At 36.5% G+C, this 23,542-nt stretch overlaps 2 protein-coding genes across 16 annotated transcripts in view; one reads left to right on the top strand and one right to left on the bottom strand.

Moving 5' to 3' along the window:
- FMN1 (formin 1) overlaps positions 1-1,165 on the bottom strand; it is a 180,072-nt gene extending 178,907 nt beyond the window's left edge. The window contains exon 1 of the mRNA XM_090141247.1: positions 525-1,165. The gene's annotated coding sequence lies outside the window, so the exon portion shown is untranslated. The remainder of the gene's footprint in view (positions 1-524) is intronic.
- Positions 1,030-23,542, top strand: part of RYR3 (ryanodine receptor 3) — a 202,157-nt gene continuing 179,644 nt past the window's right edge. For 13 of the 15 annotated variants that reach the window (XM_090141245.1, XM_090141240.1, XM_090141235.1 and 10 more), the window contains exons 1-2: positions 1,030-1,168; positions 6,623-6,676. In XM_090141245.1, the coding sequence (XP_089997371.1) occupies positions 1,121-1,168; positions 6,623-6,676 (102 nt within the window). In that variant the 5' untranslated portion in view covers positions 1,030-1,120. Of the gene's footprint in view, positions 1,169-6,622; positions 6,677-11,727; positions 12,120-23,542 lie in introns of those variants that run through there. The other 2 variants (XM_090141242.1, XM_090141241.1) reach the window with 2 other exon arrangements.

Here is a 23,542-nt window from a genome sequence, read left to right as displayed (position 1 = left end):
GGAAGCACTATCTTAGCTAGCGCAGGGTACAAATCTCACAGAGACCTATCACATATCATCAAAGACCTCCCAGTAGAAACAGGGAGAGAAATATCGTTCTATAGAGCTTCTTGGAAGGGCAAGAATGGGGAAAAAACAAACAAAAAAAAACCAGACAATCCTTTGCAGTGATTCGTGTGTTTTCAGAGTCCTCCACCTTGTTATAAGTTGCTCTTAGATACCCAGCAGTGGAATATGCTGTCTGCTTAAACCTGCTGGGCAGAGACCTTAATATTTACAGTAATATTCCTCTGTTTTACAATGAACTTTACATTTTGTCCTCTTATTTTACCAGCTCATTGGTCTACTTCACAAAGGTGCAGGTATTATTCTAAATAAATCTTCTCACAAATAAAATACCTACTTCCACCCAGTGAACGTTTACACACTTAATCTGTTTTCTCTCCTATAACCTTTATTTGGCTGCAATCCTGATCCACAACAGTCTGAGCCCAAGTCAGTAGCATTTTAAAAAGCTTTCCCACCTCGGCCCGCGGGTTCGGAGCTCTCCAAACGAGGTCCGCCTGGGCACATCCCAAGGGATGAGAAGCCTCTGCTCTTCCCTCGGGCAGCTCACCGTGGCACCGGCGTTTAGGGAAGCACAGCAGTCGAGTAACCGGGAATTCACTTGTTTTACTACGTGGTCGCCGAGGGCGAACGAATCTGCCTTTCCCAGAGGCGCGGAGCGGTTCTGGCCACACGCCCGGCGGAGTACGCTTCCAGAGCTGCCCCTCCAGCTGCACCCGACAGCCCTGGAAAAGTAACAGCAAGAGCCTTCTGATTAACTGGTACAAGACGCGGAGCCTTCGCCCGCTGAGACAAAGCTGATGCAGCACGTGTTTCGTGAGGGAGCAGCTGGGCAGTGCCCGGGACCAGCCCGGTCCGTTGCCAGCACTCCTGCACGCGCCCCTCCCTCCAGCACCGCCCAGGCGGTCCCTCCCCGCTGCCCCGGGGGCCGCGCGCCCCTCACCGCCCGCGTGCCCCCGCCCCTCTGGCTTAGAGAAGGCGTGCTCTTTCCCGGTCCCTCTCCGTGCTCCCGCTGTAGGAGCCGAAGGGATTACGCTTTCCTGGAAACAAGGAGATGTTTCTTCCGTCGGTTCTCCGAGGCACGCTGCTCCGCCTAGACCACGTGAGTACCGCGCGTTTCCATTCCAGAAGGGTGTTGCGGCGGTTTTTTTTTTCGGACTGGAAAAAAAAAACAACTCGGTGGCTTCAGTTGCAGTACATACAGTGCACGAGAGCCAACGGGCTCGCGCGGCTCGGAACGCGGTGCTGTGCCTGCTGAGCGCGGCGGGGGGTGTCAGCTGTGAGTGGGGGTGGCTGGTAGGCTTCCTGCAGCTGTCCGGGCCTTCTGAGAGCAAATTAACGCGTGTATTAGTGCTTAGAAATGGGTTTTCTTCAGGGTTGTGCAGCAGTGCTTCAGTGAAGAGAGGCGCAAAAAAACAAAAACAAAAACACCACAAAAACATTAAAAAAAGCAAAGCGTGTTTGTACTGCTGAGAACACAGCTTCCAGGTTGTTTCTTTCTCTGAGTCGCTAGATGTAGCTATTTTGACTGTAGAGCTAGATGCAAGTCTGAAGTAAATAAATAAATGAAATAATTTGCTATTAAAACTCACGAAAAACTGAAACTATTTAAAAACTGATTTCTGGAGTATATGAACTTAATCTGAAATTTAAAAATGGGAGTAAGCTTCAGAGTCACTTCAAGTGTTTTGAATGTTTGGGGTAATCATGGAACTTGTGTAGAGCCCTATGTGAGACTGTATCATAATGGGAGTGAGGCACAAATTTGCTAGAGGGCATCAGAACAGAGTTTTAAAATGAAAACAAATGTAGGTCAGACTGCAAATGTTGCTAGGAAATGCTGTAGTGATAGGAGTTCCTTCTGCACTGATACTTACTGTTACTTAAGCTCTGGTTTTGGCTTGCCTATGCTTTATCTAGTGTGCAGTGTCTCTTTGTAACTGATGAAAGTAAATAAATTTGTTTTATTCATATCCAGAATAGGAATGTAAATGGTTAAATTCCACATTTCCAGGATAGTTCAGCCCAGCTGACTATAAATTAATCCAAAGTAGTAGATAAAAGTGCAAGGTTTTTTTTTTGTTGTTGTTGTTTTCTGTTTGTTTTCTGTTTTTTTTTTTTTTTTTTAATTTATTCTCTAGGCATTTCAATGTCTTCCCTTTAGACTTTTGTTCCACTACCTTGGGGATGTTTGAAAGGATTAATTGCATAATTGGTTTCTACGTTCTCCCAAGAGGTCATATCTAATACTTGTAGAATCTTGTTACAAAAGTTAATTAAAGTATCTTGAACACATTTTCATTTGCAGCAACAAAGATTAGATTAATAAGTTAAAAATGTCTGAGCTACAGTTGAGAAATGCATCAGTTACACTTTGTAATCTAAGCCTTGTATTTGGTTAGTAAATGGCGTGTTTAAAGCTGTGGAAAATTAACAACCAAACATGGAAAGAAGAGCAAGTAAACAAGAGAGGTGACATATTAGAATATATGTAAAGAAAAAGTGAGAAGAGCCATTTTTTCTAAACTCAGCAGCAATTACTTATCAACAGACTTATACCATACCAAAAGGCAGCAGAAGTCACTTTCTTCACAGGAGAAATATTTTAGTCCTCAGGTTTTTTTTTATTCGTGGAAAAGGAAAGGAGCATTTTATGTGATTAATAACACTGCACAAATATCTGAAGGCATGAACAAGGCACAGATATTTTGAAAATATCTAGGAAAAAAATTGTTATGGTTACATTATAAGAAAAAAGAATTGGATAAAGTAGAGTTAAGGGTGAATTTGTACTTAAAGGAACTGTGAAATAAAATCTGGCCTATTATTTAGAATAAAGTTCAGTAGTTTAGGGGAATTGTTAAGAAGTGTACTGTTGCTAGAAATCTAAATTACTTGCAGTAATGTGATGAATATAGTGATGAAAAAAGAGACATTCCCAACCACCAAATCAAAGGTTTAATGGGTCTTTTGTCATCATGTCACCTGCAGTGTTTGTCTTGAGTATCTCTGTCAGGTTCTCTCATTCTTTAGTGATTTTTTTCCCCCTACTACGAGTTTTCAGTTTCTGAATTTACTGGGCAGGATTTACGAGATTTACACAGCTGAAATACTGTATCTGCTGCCTTTAAGACAGTTGAAATAAGAATAACAATCTACATGGGTGGTTCAAGGCTTGTGTGCACTTGTTCAACAAGTGTTGCTGGCAGACAGATTCTTTCTTCTGTTATTATAGAAACACAGTTAAAGATAGGTGGAGGAGGAGACCTCTGGTGGAGGAAATTCGCTAAACAACAGTTTTGTTACACTGAAAAATCAGGAGATAAAATACAGTATAAAACAGGATAAGTTAGGTATTTTACAAACCCTAGATATGGATTATATAAAAATTCTGCTGTAAATCTAAGTAGCTATGAGCTTTCCCTGGATTATTGTTAGGCTTTCTTTCTTGTTCTCTTGAAATAGGGCTGTCACAATTTCTGATCCTGGAAGTCCAGAACAAGTTCAGACATGAAATAAAAATAAACCCTGGGAGATACGTTTATGTTAGAGAACATCATATTTTAATGTTAAGAACCAAATATGAATGAGGTTAAATTTCTCTTTTAATATCATATTCTTTTTACTCCTTTTTATCTCAGGTGCCAGGTTAGGTAGTTTCTTGGATAGATGGCAGTTGGATCAGTATTTGAAGATTTGTAACGGAAGTAAATGAAAATGCATGAAGAAATTGAGAAACAAGGGTTAAAAGGATGATCCAAAATAGATCAATGAGGAACACTGCTCCCAGTTCTCCACTGATTTCAGAGTAAAATCATTTATGGAGACCAGAAAGCCTGCCTTGTCCTAAGAGAATAGCTCTGGGCAGCAGACACTGCAGTGCTGTTTCTAGTTCTAAGTAAACACTGCAACTATTGTTAGCATTGATTGTTGTGTGTTTCTTTCCATGACTAAAAAATACCCATTTTCAGAAGCAGTTGAAAGAATGGAAAGAATAAGTTGTGCTTCAAAACCCCTTTATGTGTGTCATTGCAAGATTTTCTATCAAATTTTATGAAACATCAGAAGTGTGGCATTTTTAGGACTATTAAATGATGGTTGGTTGCAAAATGATCAGTAGGGCTAATCCACATGTGGTCACTTTCATCCTTATACCTGAATGATCACTTCAATCAGATTCTTCAGATTATTTTGTTTACAGCATTAGGCAATCGCTTGCAGAAAAAAATAATTCTGTTGAATGATCACAACTGATGATCGCAAACAGCTTCCGCTCTGTGCCTCTGCTGTTAGAGTTCATGACGGGCACTTCATCTGAGCAGCAATAAACAGGAGCCAGGAGGGTGGTGTTCTTTGATGGGAACTGGTCTCTGTCTCGTGAAAATTATTTAGCTGGACGTTTATGCAAAGCTTTATAAAGAAATGCAAAGGGATGAGTAGAAATACCAGCTTTATTTTTGAATGCCTTATAGAATCCATCCTGTAACCTTTGCACATAAACTCTTAGATGTTCTATGTGCGAAGCGCTGTGTGAATGTCAGCTTAGCTCCAGCAGGTGTAGCTGCGCTGCGGGAGCAGACGTGCTTCAGGCAGCGATGGGCGCTGATGGGCACCGCGCCACACCGCTGACCCCTCTGCAACCTGAGAATGCTCCTAGAAACAAATGCAAGAAGGAGGATGTGAAAAGCAAATACAGCGGGAACATAACGATGGGCTGAATTCCTTTTTCTTTTTTTTCTTTCTTTTTTTTTTTTTTTTTCCCCAATATCACATTTTCACATTATGTCTTCTGAGCAGACGAGAGCGAGCAGGAGCCGAACGCTCGAGGTGGCGGCCGTTGGGGGCGCGTGAGGAGAGGTGGGGGCGGGAAATGCGCCCCGCAGGTGCGGTGCTGGGCCGGGCGGGGCAAGTCATGAGGGGCCCCGAACGCGGTGAGAAGGGAAAGAAGTAAAGTGTGCATCTCTCCCTTACCTTCCCTCTATGGTGCACGAGGAGGAGAGAAAACATAAAACAGAGGGAAAAGCTGCGGTAGTAGCAAGATGGTTTTCTCTTAAGGAGTTGTCTGCAGCAGAGATGAAGTATGAAGGAGAAGCAGGCTGCAGTTCTCACAGGTGCTGCAAGTTTTGCAATAACAACAAAGGAAAAAAAAAAAAAAAGGCAAAAAGATGCATTAAAAAGTGCTTGTTTGATAAGAATGTCTCTGAAAAGAGACTCTTTGTTCTTTCCTCCCCAGCTAGGGAGTGGAGCCATCAGTGCGTTCTCTGTGAGAGGACCTCTCCTATGATGATCTTGGAGGTGGTTTCCAACATTGGTGATTCTATGATTCTTTGAAATATTTGAGAAAGTGAGGAGAGAAGATAGGTTGCTTTAAAATGTAGTACCCACAGAGATCTTGGTGGAGATGTGCAGGAGAGATGATAGGGTTACACTGTGAACGAGGAGGTGAAAAAACATGTTTGGGCGAAGCATGGAATGTGATAGAAACAGGGAGCTAAAGGGCCATTTTGTTCACGGGCTGGGAAATTTGACTTCATGTGGGAAGTAAGCAGAATTGTGTACCAAGGAGAGTGCAAATATGGAGGTGAAGATATATTAAAAAAAAAAGAAAAAGGAGGGGCAACAAACCCATAAAACTAGTGAAGGTATTTGACCTTGTTTATGTGAAACTAATGCATCAATGTCTGTCAATAGAAGTAATTGCAATTCTTAGTGAGTTCTCAAGGCTCTCATCAGAGATTTTTGATCTTTCCATGCTTTATTCTTGTAAATAGTTCACAAATGTGCATGCTGCCTAAAAGAGATGATGGATGTGAATAAGACGTGATTGTGAAGCAAGGGATATTCTTCTCTGTTAAGATAGCTCTTACAAAAGTCTAGTCAAGAAATGTGATCAAATTCTTCATTGAGCTGAATGCCTGATTGCAACACTGTTTTTTCTGTGCCAAGATATAACACCCGTGGTGTCCACAATCACTTTTATCTTTCCAAGAGTCACATTTAAAAATACACATTCATTAGGTGTTTCATTTCTTATTAATACTCTATTAGTCTACATTCATAAATCTTACCAACTGGTTACTTTATGGCAATTTTATGTTTGCTACCTCTTTTACAACTAGGAAGCCAGGATTATGTAAGAATGTTTTGAAATTATTTCTAAACTTCAAATACATCTATTCTTATATCTATTCTAGTGTTTTGAAATATATACTGTGTTTTTTTTTTTTCCTTGTGCTTTGCTTTTACCTATGTTTTACATTTTATCATAAAACATCTATATTACTTTCACTGGGAACAAAAAAGTGGCCACTAAATGCACATGTTGGCAAATTTACAAATTCTGAGAAAAAGTGGGGAAAAAATTGTGAAAAGTAATTATTTTTTTTTTTTAAAGAAAAACAAAGACTCAGTACCAAAGTTCTCAACATCATAGACTATGTTAAAAATGTATTGGATAACCTATAATTAACTTGTAAATAAAAAATTATAGGTTAAAATAACGTAGCGATTACGCTTAGTAGCTTGTCTTACAAGCATTATTTTCTTATACCACTAGGTGGCAATCCAGCACAAACTTTTGAAGATCAGTAAGAGGGGAAAAAGGACAAAGGTATTTTATATTTCAGTACTTTTTTTTTTCTAGTTTTGCTACCATGTTTCTCTTTCTAACAATAATAGAATTATCTGTGTGCTCAGGTTCCACAAGATTAATTTCTGAAAGGACAGGAAAAATTTAGATGACGTTTAGGAATTTGTGTAATTAAAAATACAAACAAACAAAAAAAAAAACCCGCTAACTGTTCTCCCATTAAATTACTCTTAAGAAACTTCTGATGGATATATTTCTCATCTTGACTACTTAAGATCTTGTATTATCCACTCTTAGTTGTACTGAATTCCTTTAAAAGAAACTAAAAAACTGGAATGTGTTAAGAGCAAGTTCACAGGAAAAAAGAATCCAAAAGCTTTTTCTACTGTGACTGGAATGTTAACTTACACTAAGATCTGATGTTTGTGTGCTGGATGAGTAGTTGACTGCCTCACTGCATAGCCTAAAAACATCCAGCATAGCAGATTTGAAAACTGAGGTTTTTTTTGTGAAGGAAGTAACGTTCTTCCTCTTAATGGCTTTTTAACATTGTTTCTATACATATTTTTGTATTTAAGTGGAGCGTATGGTATGCAGAGAGTTTGGTATTGAAGGACCCTGGAGAGATTATGTGGTGCTGTCTGCATGCTTTAGATACAAAGAACGTTGACTGAGAATGAATAATAATTCATCGAGATTTAAATATATTTCTGATATTTTAACATAAATGGTTGTGAAAAGGAAACATCCTATTGCAATGTCTTGTGATCAAGCAGTTTGTATTTCTATTTGAACTGAACAGAACATTTTGTAAGTAAAGCAATAATTGTCTAATGTTAAGCAAAAATGTTCCTATATTAAGTTTCTAGTAGAATCTCAAAATCATGATTTCTTTTCCCCCCTAGAATCAAAGTTAGGAATAACCAAGGACATAAAGTGTAACAGGTGAAAATGAAATAAGTGAACTTTGATGTAGCTGTAAATAACCTAGGTTTTCAATCATATTCTAATAGAGTACTTATATATATATATATAATTTATTTATTTTTGCAACATGCGCTGCCATTTAAAAAAGTACAGCAATACTAACTCAAAAAAAAAAAAAAAAAATTGATGATAAAGGGTCGAATTTCTGACTTGAGTTTTAAACATCCAGTCCTACAGTTTCTTTTAAAATACAGAGAGCTTATAGATGCCTGGATCCTTTTCTTTCTTGCTCACCTTTGTTGCTGGAAAAAGACCAAACCTCACAACACTACAGTTTTATCATTGTGTTATTTTGTTACTATTCAATGAACTCTGTAGTATCAGACCTTGTGAATTTTTTTAATGTGCTTAAAATTGTACTCCAAAAGTCTTAATACTCTTGAAATGCTTGGCAAAGAACCAAACTAGTTGATTCTGACCAGAAAACAAAATGTATATAGTGAACCTGTAAGTTGGTGCAGAGAACCTTTGAAAGTAGGTTTTAGCTTTTAGATCTGTTATTGTCAGTGGAACATACAGCTTTGATTTCATACTCAACAGTTAGTCAGGTAACTGATGTTTTAACCTCCACTTCTGAAGTTGTCACGTTGCATGTATTTACCATTAGAGTTTTTGTAAATATCTTCTAATATAATCTTGAATGGTGTAAGTCAATATTTTGAAAGGTAAAATATACACTGGAAAAAAAAAAAAAAAAGTGATTTAGATTCATTTAGGTTGTTTGCGCTTTTATAAACTTTTGTGTTGCCAGGCTACTGCTGCTGTAAAAGTTTCAAACGTTGAATTGTTTGGTGGCAGCAACAATGAATTCTGCTGAAAGTTAACTTAAAGTCGGGAACTCATGTGAAGAGTTAGCTTGAATGTGCAGGAAGAAGGAACTTCCATGTGTTATAAAATAAGCACACGGTATGCTTGTGCTGAAAACAGAAAACAGCTTTCTCTTAAATTGTCTTGTTCTTTTAAACTTCATAGATGAGTTACTTTTTAACAACTTTAAAGTGCAAGAAACTGTCCAGAATGTGTTCAGCATTAAAAGTACTGAAATATATGTTTAAAAATGATCAACACAAATATGTTATCATAAAATACATAATGATTCCAACTCAGTTTGTTTGACCTTTGCAGCTTTCTTGGTGGAATACTCCACCTCACAGTCATCTCCAATAACGCAGAGTCACTGTATATCTACACGCTGTGTGTGATGTGTAACCCTTTTGGATTGATTTACTGCAGTGGCCTGAGATAATTTTCTTTTAGTCATGACTTCAGTTAATCAACTCCTTTTTTTCTTTTTTTTCTTCTCTTTTTTTCCCCCTCTTTTATAGACAGATTTTTAAAGACAGGTTGGTATTAGGAAGTTAAAAATGTGAAGCATTATACTTCATGTAAATAGGACTTCTGATTAGATGTAGATCCACAAACAGCCAAATTTCAATCACAGAACAATGGGGAAATCCTGGAAAAAAAACCACAGTTATGTCTTGAGAAGATGTAAATTTCATTAAGCTGTAGCAGTTAAATATTTTTCTTGTTAGAAGTGTAGGCATAGCACCAAGCAGAATAAAGTCCTAAGAAATAAAAGAGCTATTAAATATCTTTCAAGTTTTCTTGATGATTTTTTTGAAAAAATCTAGCTAAAATATTTTGTTTTCTGGGTCAAGTAATTATTTCCCAAAATAATGTACAGGCTGCTTTGTAAAACTAAGTACCAACTGAAGAAAAAGAAGGACTTACAAAAAGAAAAACCTGCAGATCAATTTTGACATGAGCCAAGATTTCAGATGTCTGATATATCCTCTACATGTTACAGTGCTGGAGGTATTCTTAGCATTCATTTTTTTGCATATGCTTTGTCTTTTGTTTAGAAATACAAAGTGAGATCCTAGCATGTTGATGTATGTACTTAAATAAATACATTAACCTCTGTAGCTATGTTATTAGAAGTTCCAGACATAGGTATTTATTTTACCTGATGTAAATATAGTAATATTTTTACTCTAGAAGTATATCAAAGTTTCATAGGAACCATTTTGGACAGAATACTAAGATATAGAGAAAAACACTTTAAAAGTTGCATATTTTCTCCTTTCAGCTTGATTCAGGTAGGTTAATCTCAGCTCTGCATGTTCAGAATTTTCTCTCTGAAAGTCTTACTTTCATAAATAAAATCAAACTTCATCAGCAGATGTATTGAATTAAGTTGATTTCTATTTGTGAAGGAACACTATTCTGTGTGTGTGTGTGAACATTTGTAATGAATCTTTTGACTAGCACTTATTTTCTCAGTGTGTTGAGTTTTCCTTGTTTATAATCTTTTGAAGAGAAGTAGCACGCCTTACAGGGTGTTTCCTTAAGGCTTCACTGAAAAGCTCTCCTTACATATGTGGACTGTGCTATGTGATACATGTATCAAATCCGTGTAAATATTTGGGTAAGCACATATCATCAGTAGTCCCTTCTCTCTACCTAATCTGTTTTTCAGTATAGACTGAAGTGTCAAGTGGCTTGCTTTGGCTTTAGGAAGTTTTCAGTAGACTTCAGATTGAATTTTTCTGGGGTAACTATATAATTAGTCTTTAGAGGATCTCTTGAGTTTTGCCCTTTTTGTTTATGAGGAAAGAGGAGAAAACAGTAATTCAACAATAACTGGAATCTAAATGAAAAAAAAACAAAAAAAAACAACACAACGAAAACATTCAGAGCAGCAACCAAATCGGTTTTCTGACACATATGTTTTGAAAAATATTTTTCTGCCACACTGCCCCTGACTTGCACAAGACTATCTGAGTTGTGTGCTTACAGCAGAAAAAAAATGATGGGGTAGAGGAATAGATGGACTGTCAGGGCTTTGGCTTGCCTGACTTGCTGTGTCACATGGAAGCTTTGGAGTTGCTTCTGTTGCCAAGTAATGTGATCATCATTATTTTTTGACAGGGTTTCTCAGGGTGGTGAGAGAGAGTGAAACATTTTTCAAAGTGTTTTGCCTGTTGAAGAAGATAAACTGTTGAGCATCTTGTGGTTTAGCTTGTGTCTGTGTTAATTTATATCAGGGAAAAATCACAATACTATTTTTGGTGGTACGGGCAATGTGTGCTGGGTCCCGTGTCTGAAGAACAGTTGCATGCGAGTGTATTTGTGTGTGGACAAAGTGTTACCTACTTCCATTTTTCTGCTGTGAAACTTTTGTCTTTTGCCAAGAAAGTTATTCTCCCACTACCTTAATGCCTCAGTTTTTCATTTGTAAAACAAAACCATGATGTTACTCAGAAAAGGATTGTGTGCATACAGTATTCTTTGCAAAAGCACATACTGATGTCAAATATGGGCGTCACAAATTTTGGGTACGGATTGTGTGAGTAGGCTGTGTTTGCAGCCTTGTCATGAAATGTAAGATCATATACTGAATTGGCTGGTTAGATCTTCATTAATACTCTTATCTCTTGTTTCCTTGCTTCCTTTCTTTTCTTCCTCCCTTTACTCTACTATATTTGGTACTAGAGCTGCTATGTGCTTTTTTCCCCCTTGCTGATTTACTAATGTTGAATCATTTTCATTAATAACAAATTAAAGTCAAGTTAAATAATGGATAACAGTTATTTCAAGTTGCATTTTAACGTGTGCTGGGCGGGTTTTGAACTGAATTTATACCATCTTCTATGCATATTCACATGCAGTTTTGAAATGCTACAAATAAAATCTTTGTGGTCCATAAGATATTTATCTAAATGCTATTTAAAAAGATAGCAAAAATAACTACACAGTAGGTTCAGATCAGTGAGTTGTTTTAGAAATCAGATTTGCAGCTGCTTATGCAGGGAAGAAAAAAAAAAAAAAAAAGGTAGTTATTGCAAGCAAGCTGAAAACATCTGCTGTCAAAATCAGCTTGTAAAATCAGCATGTCCTATGATGATTTGCATCTTTCTGCTGCACAAATCAGTAAAAAAAAAAAAAACCTGAGTTGCCAAATTTGATACATTTCAGTGCAGAATTGGGTATTCTAGTCTGTGAAAATGGAAGTGTAAGCTCTGCTTTCATTAACAGTTCAGCATTATTGCTGTTGTGTCTAAACTGTATGGGAAATAAAAAATAAATCAAGCCACCACAAGCTAATGATGCATTCAATGCTTCCTGCAATACCTTAACAATAGGGTATTTATTTATTTATATATGTATTTGCCTCTAGGGTAGAGAGTTAAGAGAGAAAAGGAAAGGAATTGCTTGCTATGAGCTGGAAAAGCAGCACAGTTGGTTCTGGCAGTGAGGGGGTTGACTGACAGTCTGCAGTGCAGTGGAGTTTGCTGAGCTCCCTATATGGCTGTGGATTAGCTATATGCTAATACTGATAGGAGAAGAGGAGCTGTACTGAGCGCAGAGAGCTGCCGGTGGAGGCGATCAGAGTCTTAGCAGAGCTGACTCCTCAAGAGCCATGGCTGAAGGGGGTGAAGGAGGGGAAGATGAAATACAGTTCCTACGAACTGTAAGTATCTGCTTTTTATTGGTCATGTATGTATGTGATTTTATGTCTTGTATCTTATTCCTTTTCTGCTGTATTAAAAATAGTGGGTATTTTTCCGTGTTGGGCTTTGCCAAATTGGAGAATTGATTTAGTCAGTGGGGGAAAAAAAAAAGCAAAAATGCAGGCTTTAATAACATCAGGCAATCTCAGTGTGTTCTTCCTTGAATCTGCTCAATAGCCAGTTAGGCATAGGGAGACCTATTTCCGCTGTAATCCCCTATGTCTGAAGCATCCTTGTCAACTTTGTACTTGGGTTTCTAAATGCAGCATGCCAAATATCTGACCTCTGAAACTTCTGTCTAGGTTAGATTTCACTGACATTAACAGAAGCTTTGCAAATAGGAGAGCCTGAAAATGATGAATAATCCAAGCAAGCCCTCGATGACCTCTTCCAATAAACATGCACAGAGAAGCACATTTGTGCATAGGGAATACCAACAGATGTCAAAGTCGGGGCTCTGCAAATATTCTGTGATCTCTTCTCTGCTTAAAAGAGGCTTATTTTAAGAGGACATAAGGATTTATTTGGGAAGGGGTGTTAATTAGTGAAATACCTTTCACTCAGTGTAATTTTCTAAAAGGAGTTCTCACACCATTCTTTCCTATGGCTTTACACAATTCTAGTATGACAACAAATTTGGACTTATAAACAAGTAGTGTTCATACATTAATGTGTAGAAAGAAGATAATGTCCTTTTCATATATCATCTTGTCTCATTCATTATGTTTACCTTGCATGACTAAGAGTGTTTTGTTGTGTAACTAACATGGAAAAAAAATGATATGCGTATTCCTTTCTCTTTCCATATTACCTTCACATTCATCATGAGTAATGTTCCAGAAACTCTCCCCTAGAGTTGATATAACTTTAAATGGATAAGTTTCTAAAATAAAACATGTTAAGTGCCCTAAGTAGGAGATTGCAAGCCTAATTTCTAGGAAGCTGGGAAAATTTATTTCTGGCAATAAAAGGTTGGAGAGTGGTGATAGTTGCTGCTGTTTATACAAACTGTTCAGGTGTGATAAAATGTCATTTGCACTTGTAAACCTTCCCCTCACAGTGTGAGAGAAAATGAATAATCACATGTAGAATCTTATCTACCATTCTTCCCCCTGACTCCACTTTTTAAAGAAGTGTCTGTGTTATGTAGCCTACTAGATTACTGTGCTTGTAAGAGATGGTGCTTTTATCTGAGACTGGAGTTTTAAATGAATATCTTTCATCCTTTCACTTTTTAGGATGTTCCCTTAACTGAAGTCTTTCATAGTGGTGAGGGGAGACACTTTGTCTGTTGGTGGATAGCCTGTGCACTGCATGAGATGGCAATTAATGCTGCTGTGACCCATTGTTATGCTGGTAGAACTCTAACATCCTTCTGTCCAACAGATAAAGTGCTAAATAGAGATTAAAAAAAAAAAAAAAAAAAAAAAAGATAAGCAGCATGTGAGACTATGCAGTAATGTTTATTTCACTTGATGATAGGATGTAGTGGTCTAGATTTCTACCTTGGAGAGCCCCAGCTTCTTTTCTGTGAGTAGCCATATCAGTTACTATTGCCTTATCTCAAGCTTCACCTTCATGAACAAAGGATCACTCATCACAACAATAAATTATTCTTTTCTTACTGTAAATACTGAACGCCTCAGCAATGTAAGCTTTCAATACTTATTACTTACAGCTATTATTGATGCCATGTGTGTACATGTAAACATGAAGTACAGAAACTGTTTAGAATTCTTCCAGGGTCATTACTGATTGATCAGGATCTTCTGCAGATTAAAATATTTCTGGAATTTGAATTGCTAATGAATATTTCCCATACTTGTATAGCTGAGTCTTCTCTGTAAATCACTGACGTTCCAATTCTTTTAGTTTTGAAACTTTAGGAAGAAGTGTTCTAGAGTGTTATAAGGAACATGCTGCTCTCAGAGAAAACTCTGTCATGGTGAGGTATGACAGAAGATTAAATCACTCTTGATCCTAAAAATATCATGGGCTTTTTTTTTTTTTTTTTTTTTTTTTTTAAATAGAGCAGAAGATTAACTCTTAACATGATACTTGTATTCATTTCTAGGGAGCAGTGAACTTGTGGGCATATTAATAAATTCTGATGGCAAGCTTTTCCCTATCACTTTCTGCTGCAAGACATTCCTCTTATTTGATTTATTTGTCAGAAATGAGAATGATAATGAACTTGAGAACTAATTCCAGGGGAGAGGACAGGAACACTTCCGCTGTCATAGTATTAGAGTGTATTTAGTATTCAATTCAGTCCCATTTCTTGTGTAACGTGTGTATGTGTGGTGGTATTACTTAAAAGAATATACTACTAATACATTGTTAATTTCCTTTCTTCTTTTTTGGTTTTCAACTTATCAGCTCAGGATGAATATAAATAAACGTATAAACACTCTTTTTTCCTTATCCCACTACCTTATTGCTTTTGTTCTGAAATCTTCTCTTGTTCCTGTAAAAAGGCTTGGAATTGTTTCTCTAGCTTTTAGTTGGTGGCTTTGGTCTGCATTTGACTGGATATTAAGCGTATTTGAGCATACTTGCATGTCATAAATGTGAGGGCACAAATGTTAAGGGCAAAGCACTTAATACTTGTGCATAGTATGCAATACTGACATCTCTCAGTATGTTACGTTCGTAACATTTGTCCTTTAGGTAAATTTCCTTTACTGTTTATTGCTCCTCTACAGTATGAATGCATGAGAAACTTATGAAGGTAACATTTCTACAGCGATTGTGATAATAGGTATGCTAACCAATGTTGTTTTGATAATAATGTATGGAAAGAACATTGTGATCCCTGGTAATGTGCGTGAGTAACTGTAGAGCATTCTCATTTGAGGCTTTACTTTCTTACTAGGGACTTTACTGTTGTGATAACCTGACAGAGTCCTTTCCACTTTGGAAACAGTTTTCTTGTTCTTTGTCATTCCCACTGCTGCCAAATGAATCAAATATGAGGTGACGCCTTTGAGTATGGATGGCTTTTGTGTTCATCCATCAGAAATACCTGTATTGTCATTTGCCAAAACAGAAAGGATCAGTGGAGGTGCCCCGCTCTCAAAGTATAGGAGCAATTTAAATATACTTGTAATGAAATCTGCCAAAGTCAGGATCTGAACTGTGGTGGTAACATTGCTTAGTAGGTGTATTGCTTTGCTATTTTCCCAAAATCCACTGTATTTCTATTTTCCTATTTCATTTTTCTACTTTTTTTAATACAAATGAATAATTTTTTTTGAGATGCCTTATAGCACATGGACCAAAGTTGTATCTTGCTTTCCACAGGTTTGAAAAGAGTGTTGGTTTGTATGTATACCCTTTTGTTTGCACTTGTGTGTGCCTGACTCTTTGTATAAATTGTTCATAAGTCTGAGTGAAAGAATCCTGTACACTTCTGTCTTCCTGGACTCTTACTTCTTTAACAGCTTATCTCAATGACCTAATTTAAAACATTTTGATAAATGCATCCAGTCATACAAATGTTTATGGAAAGGAATGGGAGATTTTCTGTCACAGACTGCAAGAAGTTATCTGCTATAATTACATAGCAGAATACTGTTTTTATGAAGACCTAAAGTAGAATATTTGAATTAATTTTTTTCAAGATCTAGATTATTTACAGAGATTTACATTAAAAGTTTATAGTTTTTTTATTTCAGTTATATTTTTAATCATTTAGATGTTGTCATTTCTCAGACTTCAGATAATTGGATGGCTTATCCACATTTATATATGAATGCATTTATTTATTATTACATTACCCTCCCCAAGCAATTGGAACAGAAGGTTATCAGAAGTAGTCCACAAGAATTTGCCAAGGGGAAATCACACTTGACCAACCTGGTAACCTTCTGTGATGTTACCACTGGCTGGGCAGGTGGGAGAAGAGCAGTGGATGTTGTGTACATTAATTTCAGCAAGGTGTTTTGCACCATCTCCCACAACAACCTTGTTATGAAACTTAGAAAGTGTGGGATAGATGAGTGGACATTGAAGTGGATTGACAACTGGCTAAATGGCAGAGCTCAGAGGGTGGTTAGCAGCAGCACAGACATTGGATGAAGTCCTGTAACTAGTAATGTTCCCTGCGGGTATGTACTGGGTCCGGTCTTGCTCAACATCTTCACCAAAGTCTGGATGAAAGGATAGAATCCACCCTCAGCGAGTTTGCTGATGATACTAAGCTGGGATGAGTGGCTGGCACACCAGAAGGCTCTACTACCATTCAATAAGACTTGGACAGACTGAAGAGTTGGGCGGGAAAAACCTGATGAGGTTTAACAAGAGCAAGTATAGAGTCTTGCACCTGGGAAAGAGTAACTGCATGCATCGGTTAGGGAAAGACCTGATGTAAAGGATCTCTGTGAAGAACCTGGGTGTTCTGGTGGACAGCAGGTTGGCCATGAGCCAGCAGTGAGCCCTTTTGTCCAAGAAGGCCAATGGTTCCTGGAGTGCATTAAAAAGAGTGAGGCTAGCAGATGGAGGGAGGTGATCTTCCTCCTCTATCCTGTCCTGGTGAAGCCACATTTAGAATACTGTGTCCAGTTATAGACTCCTCAGTTTGAAAAAGACAGGGATCTTGTAAGAGTCAGCGGAAGACTACAAAGGTGACAAAGGGAGTATCTTCTGTATGAGGACAGGCTGTGAGTAACTTGAGTCTGTTCAGCCTTGGGAAAAGAAGACTGAGAGGGATCTGATAAAAATTTTTAAATATATAGAGGGAGGTGAGAGGCAAATGGATGAGGCCAGGCTCTTCTTAGTGGTGTGTAGCAATAGAACAAGGAGCAATGGCCTAAAACTTGAATGAAGGAGGTTCCATACAAAGATGCATAGGAACTTCTTTATGGTAAAGGTTGGCAGAGCACTGGAACAGGTTGCCCAGAGAGGTGGTGAAGTCTCCTTCTACGGAGGTATTCAAGACTCATCTGGAAACCTATCTGTGCAACATATTGTAGGGTACCTGCTTTAGCAGGGGAGTTGGACTCAATGATCTATTGAGGCCCCTTCCAACCCCTGTCATTCTGTGATTTTCTTATTTACATTTCTTGAAAGTGAGGTTATCTGCTGTGCAGATGTTGTAGATGAGGTGGGAAGTTATCTCAGTCTTACAATATGAACTGCCTGAAATGATACAAATTAAGTTTTTTTCAATCATTTTCATCGTTGCCAAATATAAAAATAAAAAGTGATAATATATCATGTCTTCTTACTTCAGGGGTTTAATCTCTGTTTACCTAAAATTAATGCAGCATATAAACAGTTCTTATTTAAATATTCTCAACACACGTTGTTTTTATCAGATCTGTGTACCTAATGATGTATCCCTATTGATAAAACAAAGAACATGTGAAATGGAAGCAACAGTTCGTTTTTAATGGTCCAACATAATAGGCTACTAAAGAGGGGTCACCTCTGCATACTGATATCCTTTTTGAGATCTGTAGCACAAGTCTCTGTGGCTTGATTTGGCAATGCTCACTAGATTAATACTTGGAAAGAAGTACACTGGACAAATGTCCATGTGTCAAACAGTAATGGAGGATCTTTCTAGTGAGAAGTTTGTTTCAGTAGTTAATTAAATACTGGGAAAATATGGAAATTGTTTTCTGAATTACTTATTATTATGTTTATATATGAGCAATATAGAATCTAACAAAGGCTGAGAATACGTTAAGATCAAATTAATGACATTTTCCCAAAGTCTCTTTGGTGGATCTGGCAGTGGTTCTGCATGCTACTTAAACAGCTGAATGTGTTCCATGGTATTGTATTCAAATTAATTAGGACATTTGTCTGATGTCATTGCAGTGTATTTCATGATACAGTTGTTATCTGTTACTCACTTCCTATTACAAGGGGTAAAATGAATGAAAGAATAATCTTGGATAAATCTTCAGTTGCTTCCAAGACCAGATGTGTATTAAGAGCTTAAATGACTTTTTGAATTCATTGTTAATGTATCTGTTTATCTCTGTGCGTTAAATATTCCCATTGTAATTTGTATTGCCAGAATTTCTTAACAACTGTTTAACAGTCTATACTATAAGAATGACAAATAATTAACTTTCTATATATCTCTTCCACTTTTTTTTTTTTTTAAAGCAAGGTATTTCAATTACCTCATTTTTGCTTCTTGAACTTTAGTCTATTACAGGTTTTGCTACTTACAATTATGCTTTTTGGCTTACTGTTCTTCAATTTCTACAATAGAAATCATATATATCATAGAAATTTAACATGAGTGAAGTCTTTGCAAATAGCGTTGCTGTACTATTGAAATTTTGCTTTTACTTCCTGTGTGTTTGCAACAGTATAATTAACTTTGCTCAGTTTGTCACTCTCTGCAAAACTGTTACTTTATTCTTCACTTTTCCTTGCAAAATATCTTGGTAATACTTCACGATTGAGATTGATAACGTGATAGATTTTTCCAGTGCTGACATTGTGCATCATATGCTGTAGTACACTGCAAGCGATTATTTTTGCTTAAATATAAATACAAGATCTGCAATGTTGCAGCCCCTTTATAAGGCAAAATGTGAAGCAAAAAGCTCTGTCATAGTATAAACATGACAATCATGCCTTCATGCTATAGAGAGTCTCTGGTTTCAGCTATGGACATACTAGCTTGATATCTATATCAGAGCTATTCAATTCATTTGTAGCACTTAATTGCTTTTTTTGGGGTGAAATAATCTCATTTAAGCAGATGTTTTGGGCTCCAGGCAAGGAACAGTTCTCTGGGGAAACTGCACCATGTTTGGATATACATTGCAACACATTTCTGAAGTAAGTAGTTTGATAAGTTTAATATGATGAAAGTTGTTTGAAATCTAATTAACATTGGAAATTTTATGGCTTGAGGTTTGTTCCAAGATTTTGGTACAAATATAGGAAAAAAAGTTAATCTCTGTGCCCCCAGATCTTTCCATTAAAATAAGATAGCAGAGAAAGACAAATGGGAATATAAGAAGGCAGTAAGAAAATATCCACTATGCTACTAGGTAGTAGTTTTTGCATTCTAATTCCAGCAACAATTATAAAATAGATTTACTGGTGTGATGAGGAGTGAAAAAATATTAAATAAATATTCTGGAAAAATGAAATTGCAATTGATAGTTTATCTAAAAAATATAGGGGAGGACAGAAAGGACGAAAGGGAAATGTGTTTTTGGAAGATGTAACAAGTGAGGACTAGTGTCATGAACAGTCAGAGAGGAATCAGCTTTCACCTCTATCAAATGAAATGTAGATGAGTTCAGGACACACTTCTAAAGGTGTTAATGTGTCAGGTTGGAGATAGCACATGCATTTGGTTTGTTTCCTTGGTACCTATCTTAGAATTTTTTAGTATAGATCTATGCAATTTACTGTAAATCTAGGTGTTTTTTTTTTTCTATAAAGGTGATATAGCAGAGATGCATCGTACAACACTGTGTATTGCATTCTATGTGAAGATCTAAAATCTAAAGCCACAGCAATTAAACATGCATGCTGCTTCTTTTCCTTTTTCATTCTGACAGCTGAAGGTTTTCCTTATATCAGTAACATTTTTTTCCCCTATTAGCTACATGCATTGAACTTACGCACATGCCTTTTTTTCTAGCTTTCCAGTATTCATTAATGAGTTGCTACACTTCATGGAACAAAGGGAGCTACAGTTTTGCCTGTTTGTATTGGCCCAGTCTGTGATGTTTAAAGAATAGCATTACAATACAGTAAATTAGACTCATGCTTTACTACTGTATCTTTCTTCAACTTAAATTCAAAAGCTGCTACTTAAAAAAGAGTAAGTGTATGAGTTAGAACATTCCGCATGTAGGTTGTTGTTGCGAAAGAATTGTAAGACTGAATGTAGTTGTGTTAGGTCTAGCTCTCTGTCAGTTTCCCATCTGCAGAATATAACACTTATTACAATCAAGGAAACTCTTAAGTTGTACCTCAGAAAATCAACAAATTAAAATCTTTTTTTTTTTTTTTTGCAGGACCTATGACTATGCAATATTCCCAAATGGGGAATACAGGGATGTATTTTTCCTTTTTCCCCTCGTTCCATTGTTGGCTTTTGAGGGGATTGATTTCTGCTCAAACTCTACTTCTGAAGGAGCAGTTAGTATCTTCAGTAATGAACTACTGTGGTTCCCACAGTTCTATAGAATACATCAAGTGGATAGCATGATCTCTATGCCTTTTTTTCCTAATCCTCTGCCTTACTGACTGAATATGATTCATACTGAAACCCAGCTGTTTCTTTCCCAGTTCCCATGACAGTGCTGTTGACCACACTGCCGAATGCTGGCAGGTGCATTACAGGCATAGAAGAGAGGAAAAATAAATTTGGCACATAGTTATTTAGAATACATTAAATACAATCACAGGATGCTGGTTTAAAGTTGTTATTTCTTGACTTCATTCACAAAATGCGTTTTTTTCCTAATGTGTATTCATAGCATTACAGATGCATAGTAAGTACAGTCCTCAGTCAATCATCTCTGTTTAAGAAAACAACCACAAACATGCTTTTTAAAGAAAGAAAGAAAACAGTAGATATTAAATTATGCCTTGATGAACATTTTGGTTCATTTGCTCAATTTACAGATTTCATTTTAGCATTGTTTTTAATATCATTATGGAGTTACCAGACAATTCCTTAGGCATATTAGTTAATCTGTTAGAAAGGTTTGGAAAATACAGATACTTGTAGGCACAACAAATGATCTCAGAATGATCCTAGAAAATCCAGGAAAATTGGAAGGCATGATGTGAGATGAAATGTATCATAAACTTGAATATCTTAAATCATAATTCCTGTAGACCTCAGTTTACACTAGCTAAACATAACTTTTTTATTGATATACTTTTTCTATGGTTGCTATAGCTTGAAGAATGAGTAAGCAATTTTGCAGATCTTTGTCTATGGTTAAGCTGATTCGTACGTTTGGAGATGCTTGTGGGAAAGATAGGGGACTATACCTGCCCTCATTACAAGCTGGAAGTCTAGAGTAGGTATTTATCAATTACTGTACAGATTACTGTTCTCCAGTTTTATGAAGTAATATTTTTTAATGAGAAGAAGATAACATTGCATGGCTGACAACTTTGACACTTCTAAACAACTAACAGCACAAATGTTTACTAAGACTTGACAGTAAAGAATCATCAGCATATTTGCTTAGTAAGAAAAAAATTGTAGTTTTTCTAATTACAGTAAGATATCTTCTTAAATTATAGAAGTTTTGATAGGACTTTTTTCTTTATTTGTACTGCATTCTGATAATAAAGGAGGTTCTTCCCCTGTTCTACTTTCTTACCTCTTTCCCTCCAAAAAAGTTCAAAACTCAGAAGTGGTAAGTATTTGCTCCTCATAATTTAGAATGTAGCAGTTTTGGTGTTGGAAGGCTTAAAATCATGTAGGATGTTTAAAAGAATGTCCACATTTAAAAAAGAAAAAAAAAAAAAAAGGCCATTTTTCTGCTTTGCTTGGGTAACTACTGTAATTTTAGAAAAAACAGTTTTCAGGAATGTTAAGTGTAATTAGCAAATTTGTAGTATCCTATAATCCTTCTAAAGTGATTAATAATTGATACATGCATAGGAATTACAAAAGTCTACAGGAAAAAAAAAATTCTATTCTGTAGTGTCTCACCTGCAGTATGATGCATACACATAGGAGTTTATCAGCAGTTGTGTGCCTGCTATTGGTCGACGCTGTCTTGCCAGGTTTGGCTTAGATGTGAATGGGAGTCGGTGATCAGTCTGTTGATCAGATTACCTCTTTTTCCTGTTCTCACTTCTGGTGTATCGTGAGGAGAGGCAGCTTAAGCAGCAGAATACATTGAAAGATTCAGTGCTAATATCAGATTTCGTACTTCTACTGGGTTTTTATCCAACTAAGCAAGTGCTGGTTCCTCAGTAAGATGAGTAGTCAGCACAAGCCTGGACTGTTTTTAGCTCACAACAAACATCTCTTTCAGTCTTGAGTATTCCAGTTACTTTAGGATTCAGGTAGATTCACCAACACCAGAATATCAACATCCTATGACCCAAATGTAACAATGTGAATTCTTGTCAATAATGTAAAGAATAGAAAGCACAAGGGAATCAACCTAAATAAAATACTTTATTAATTACTTGTACAAACAATAGAACTTAACTCTGACTTCAACCAGCTGTTCAGCAGCAGCTGCAGAACTAATTTAAACCACTGAAGATTTAATGTGCTTTCAAATTGCATCAGTAGTGTCGTATCCAAAAGGGAGTACAAGGAACATCACGCTTAGCATACAAATTAAAATGCCTTAGGTGGTTCACTAAAATGCTTAAGGCCAAATGACTTCCCTCTCCCAAGACTCCCTCTGAAGTTCATCGTACTGTGTCATAATCTCTTTATATGGAAAATTCCCAGAATGCACATGTACTTGGTGCATATTAAAGGTATTTAATATCAGTAATTTGTAGAATTCAGAAAATGTTTGATGTGTGGAAGTACGCTAAGTACACTATCAGTTAACATTTTTATTTTAAAACAACAATAAAAAAAATTAAAACATCTTTCCAAATAACTGATAGTATTATGTTCCAAATTCTAGCTCAACTTTCTACTATAATATGTGCCTGTTTTGGTGGGACTTTCTAAAATGTGAAAATCAATAGATTTTCTAGTTTCCATGCAGTCAAAATTATGAAGAGTAGAGTTTAGGAGACATTAGTCTATGCACGACATGTCTGCATTTTTTTCTTTTTTTATATCATAATAGGTATGTAGACTGTATTAAATATTGGCTATAATTGGAAAAAAGTATCAATAGGGATTAATAAAATGTGACTTCCTGATCAGTCATTATCAGTGGGAAGTCAGTAATGATTACATTAAAAATATGTTCCAATACTTTGTTTAAAACTTTATATTTTTTCTGTTATTTTAATTGTGCTAATTACATACATTGGGATTAATCAGGAGCAAGATTTTTAAAACGTGTAGAAGAAAAATAAACTTTACAATTTGTAAACTCTAAACCTTTCCTGTAAGATTTGTGATTTGCTGTAGACTGAATTTGTCTCTGTAATCTCTTTACTTGCTTAATTAGAAAGGTTTTGCAGATCTCTTAAAAGTAGTCTTATCCAAATAACGTGGTATTCAGCTCTCATTATTTTGATTGTATTATTTCCTCATGTGAAAGTAGTTTGGGAAATCTTATATAAATGATATTACAGGAATTAGCTGATGGTGACATGCACTTTTGATGGCTGAATCATTCAGCAGTTTACTTACTCTACTGGATCTTTTGTGACTGTCTTAGGTAAAATTTTTAGTTGGCTCTGCTCTAAGTTAAAACCTTCCTGAGTGGGTGAAATAATTGTGTGC

The sequence above is a fragment of the Phasianus colchicus genome, chromosome 5 (assembly GCF_987193195.1).
Source record: "Phasianus colchicus chromosome 5, bPhaCol1.hap1.1, whole genome shotgun sequence".
Classification (NCBI taxonomy): Eukaryota; Metazoa; Chordata; class Aves; order Galliformes; family Phasianidae; genus Phasianus; species Phasianus colchicus.
Note: the sequence above shows the minus strand (reverse complement) of the source record. Positions and strands in the feature narration are given on the sequence as shown.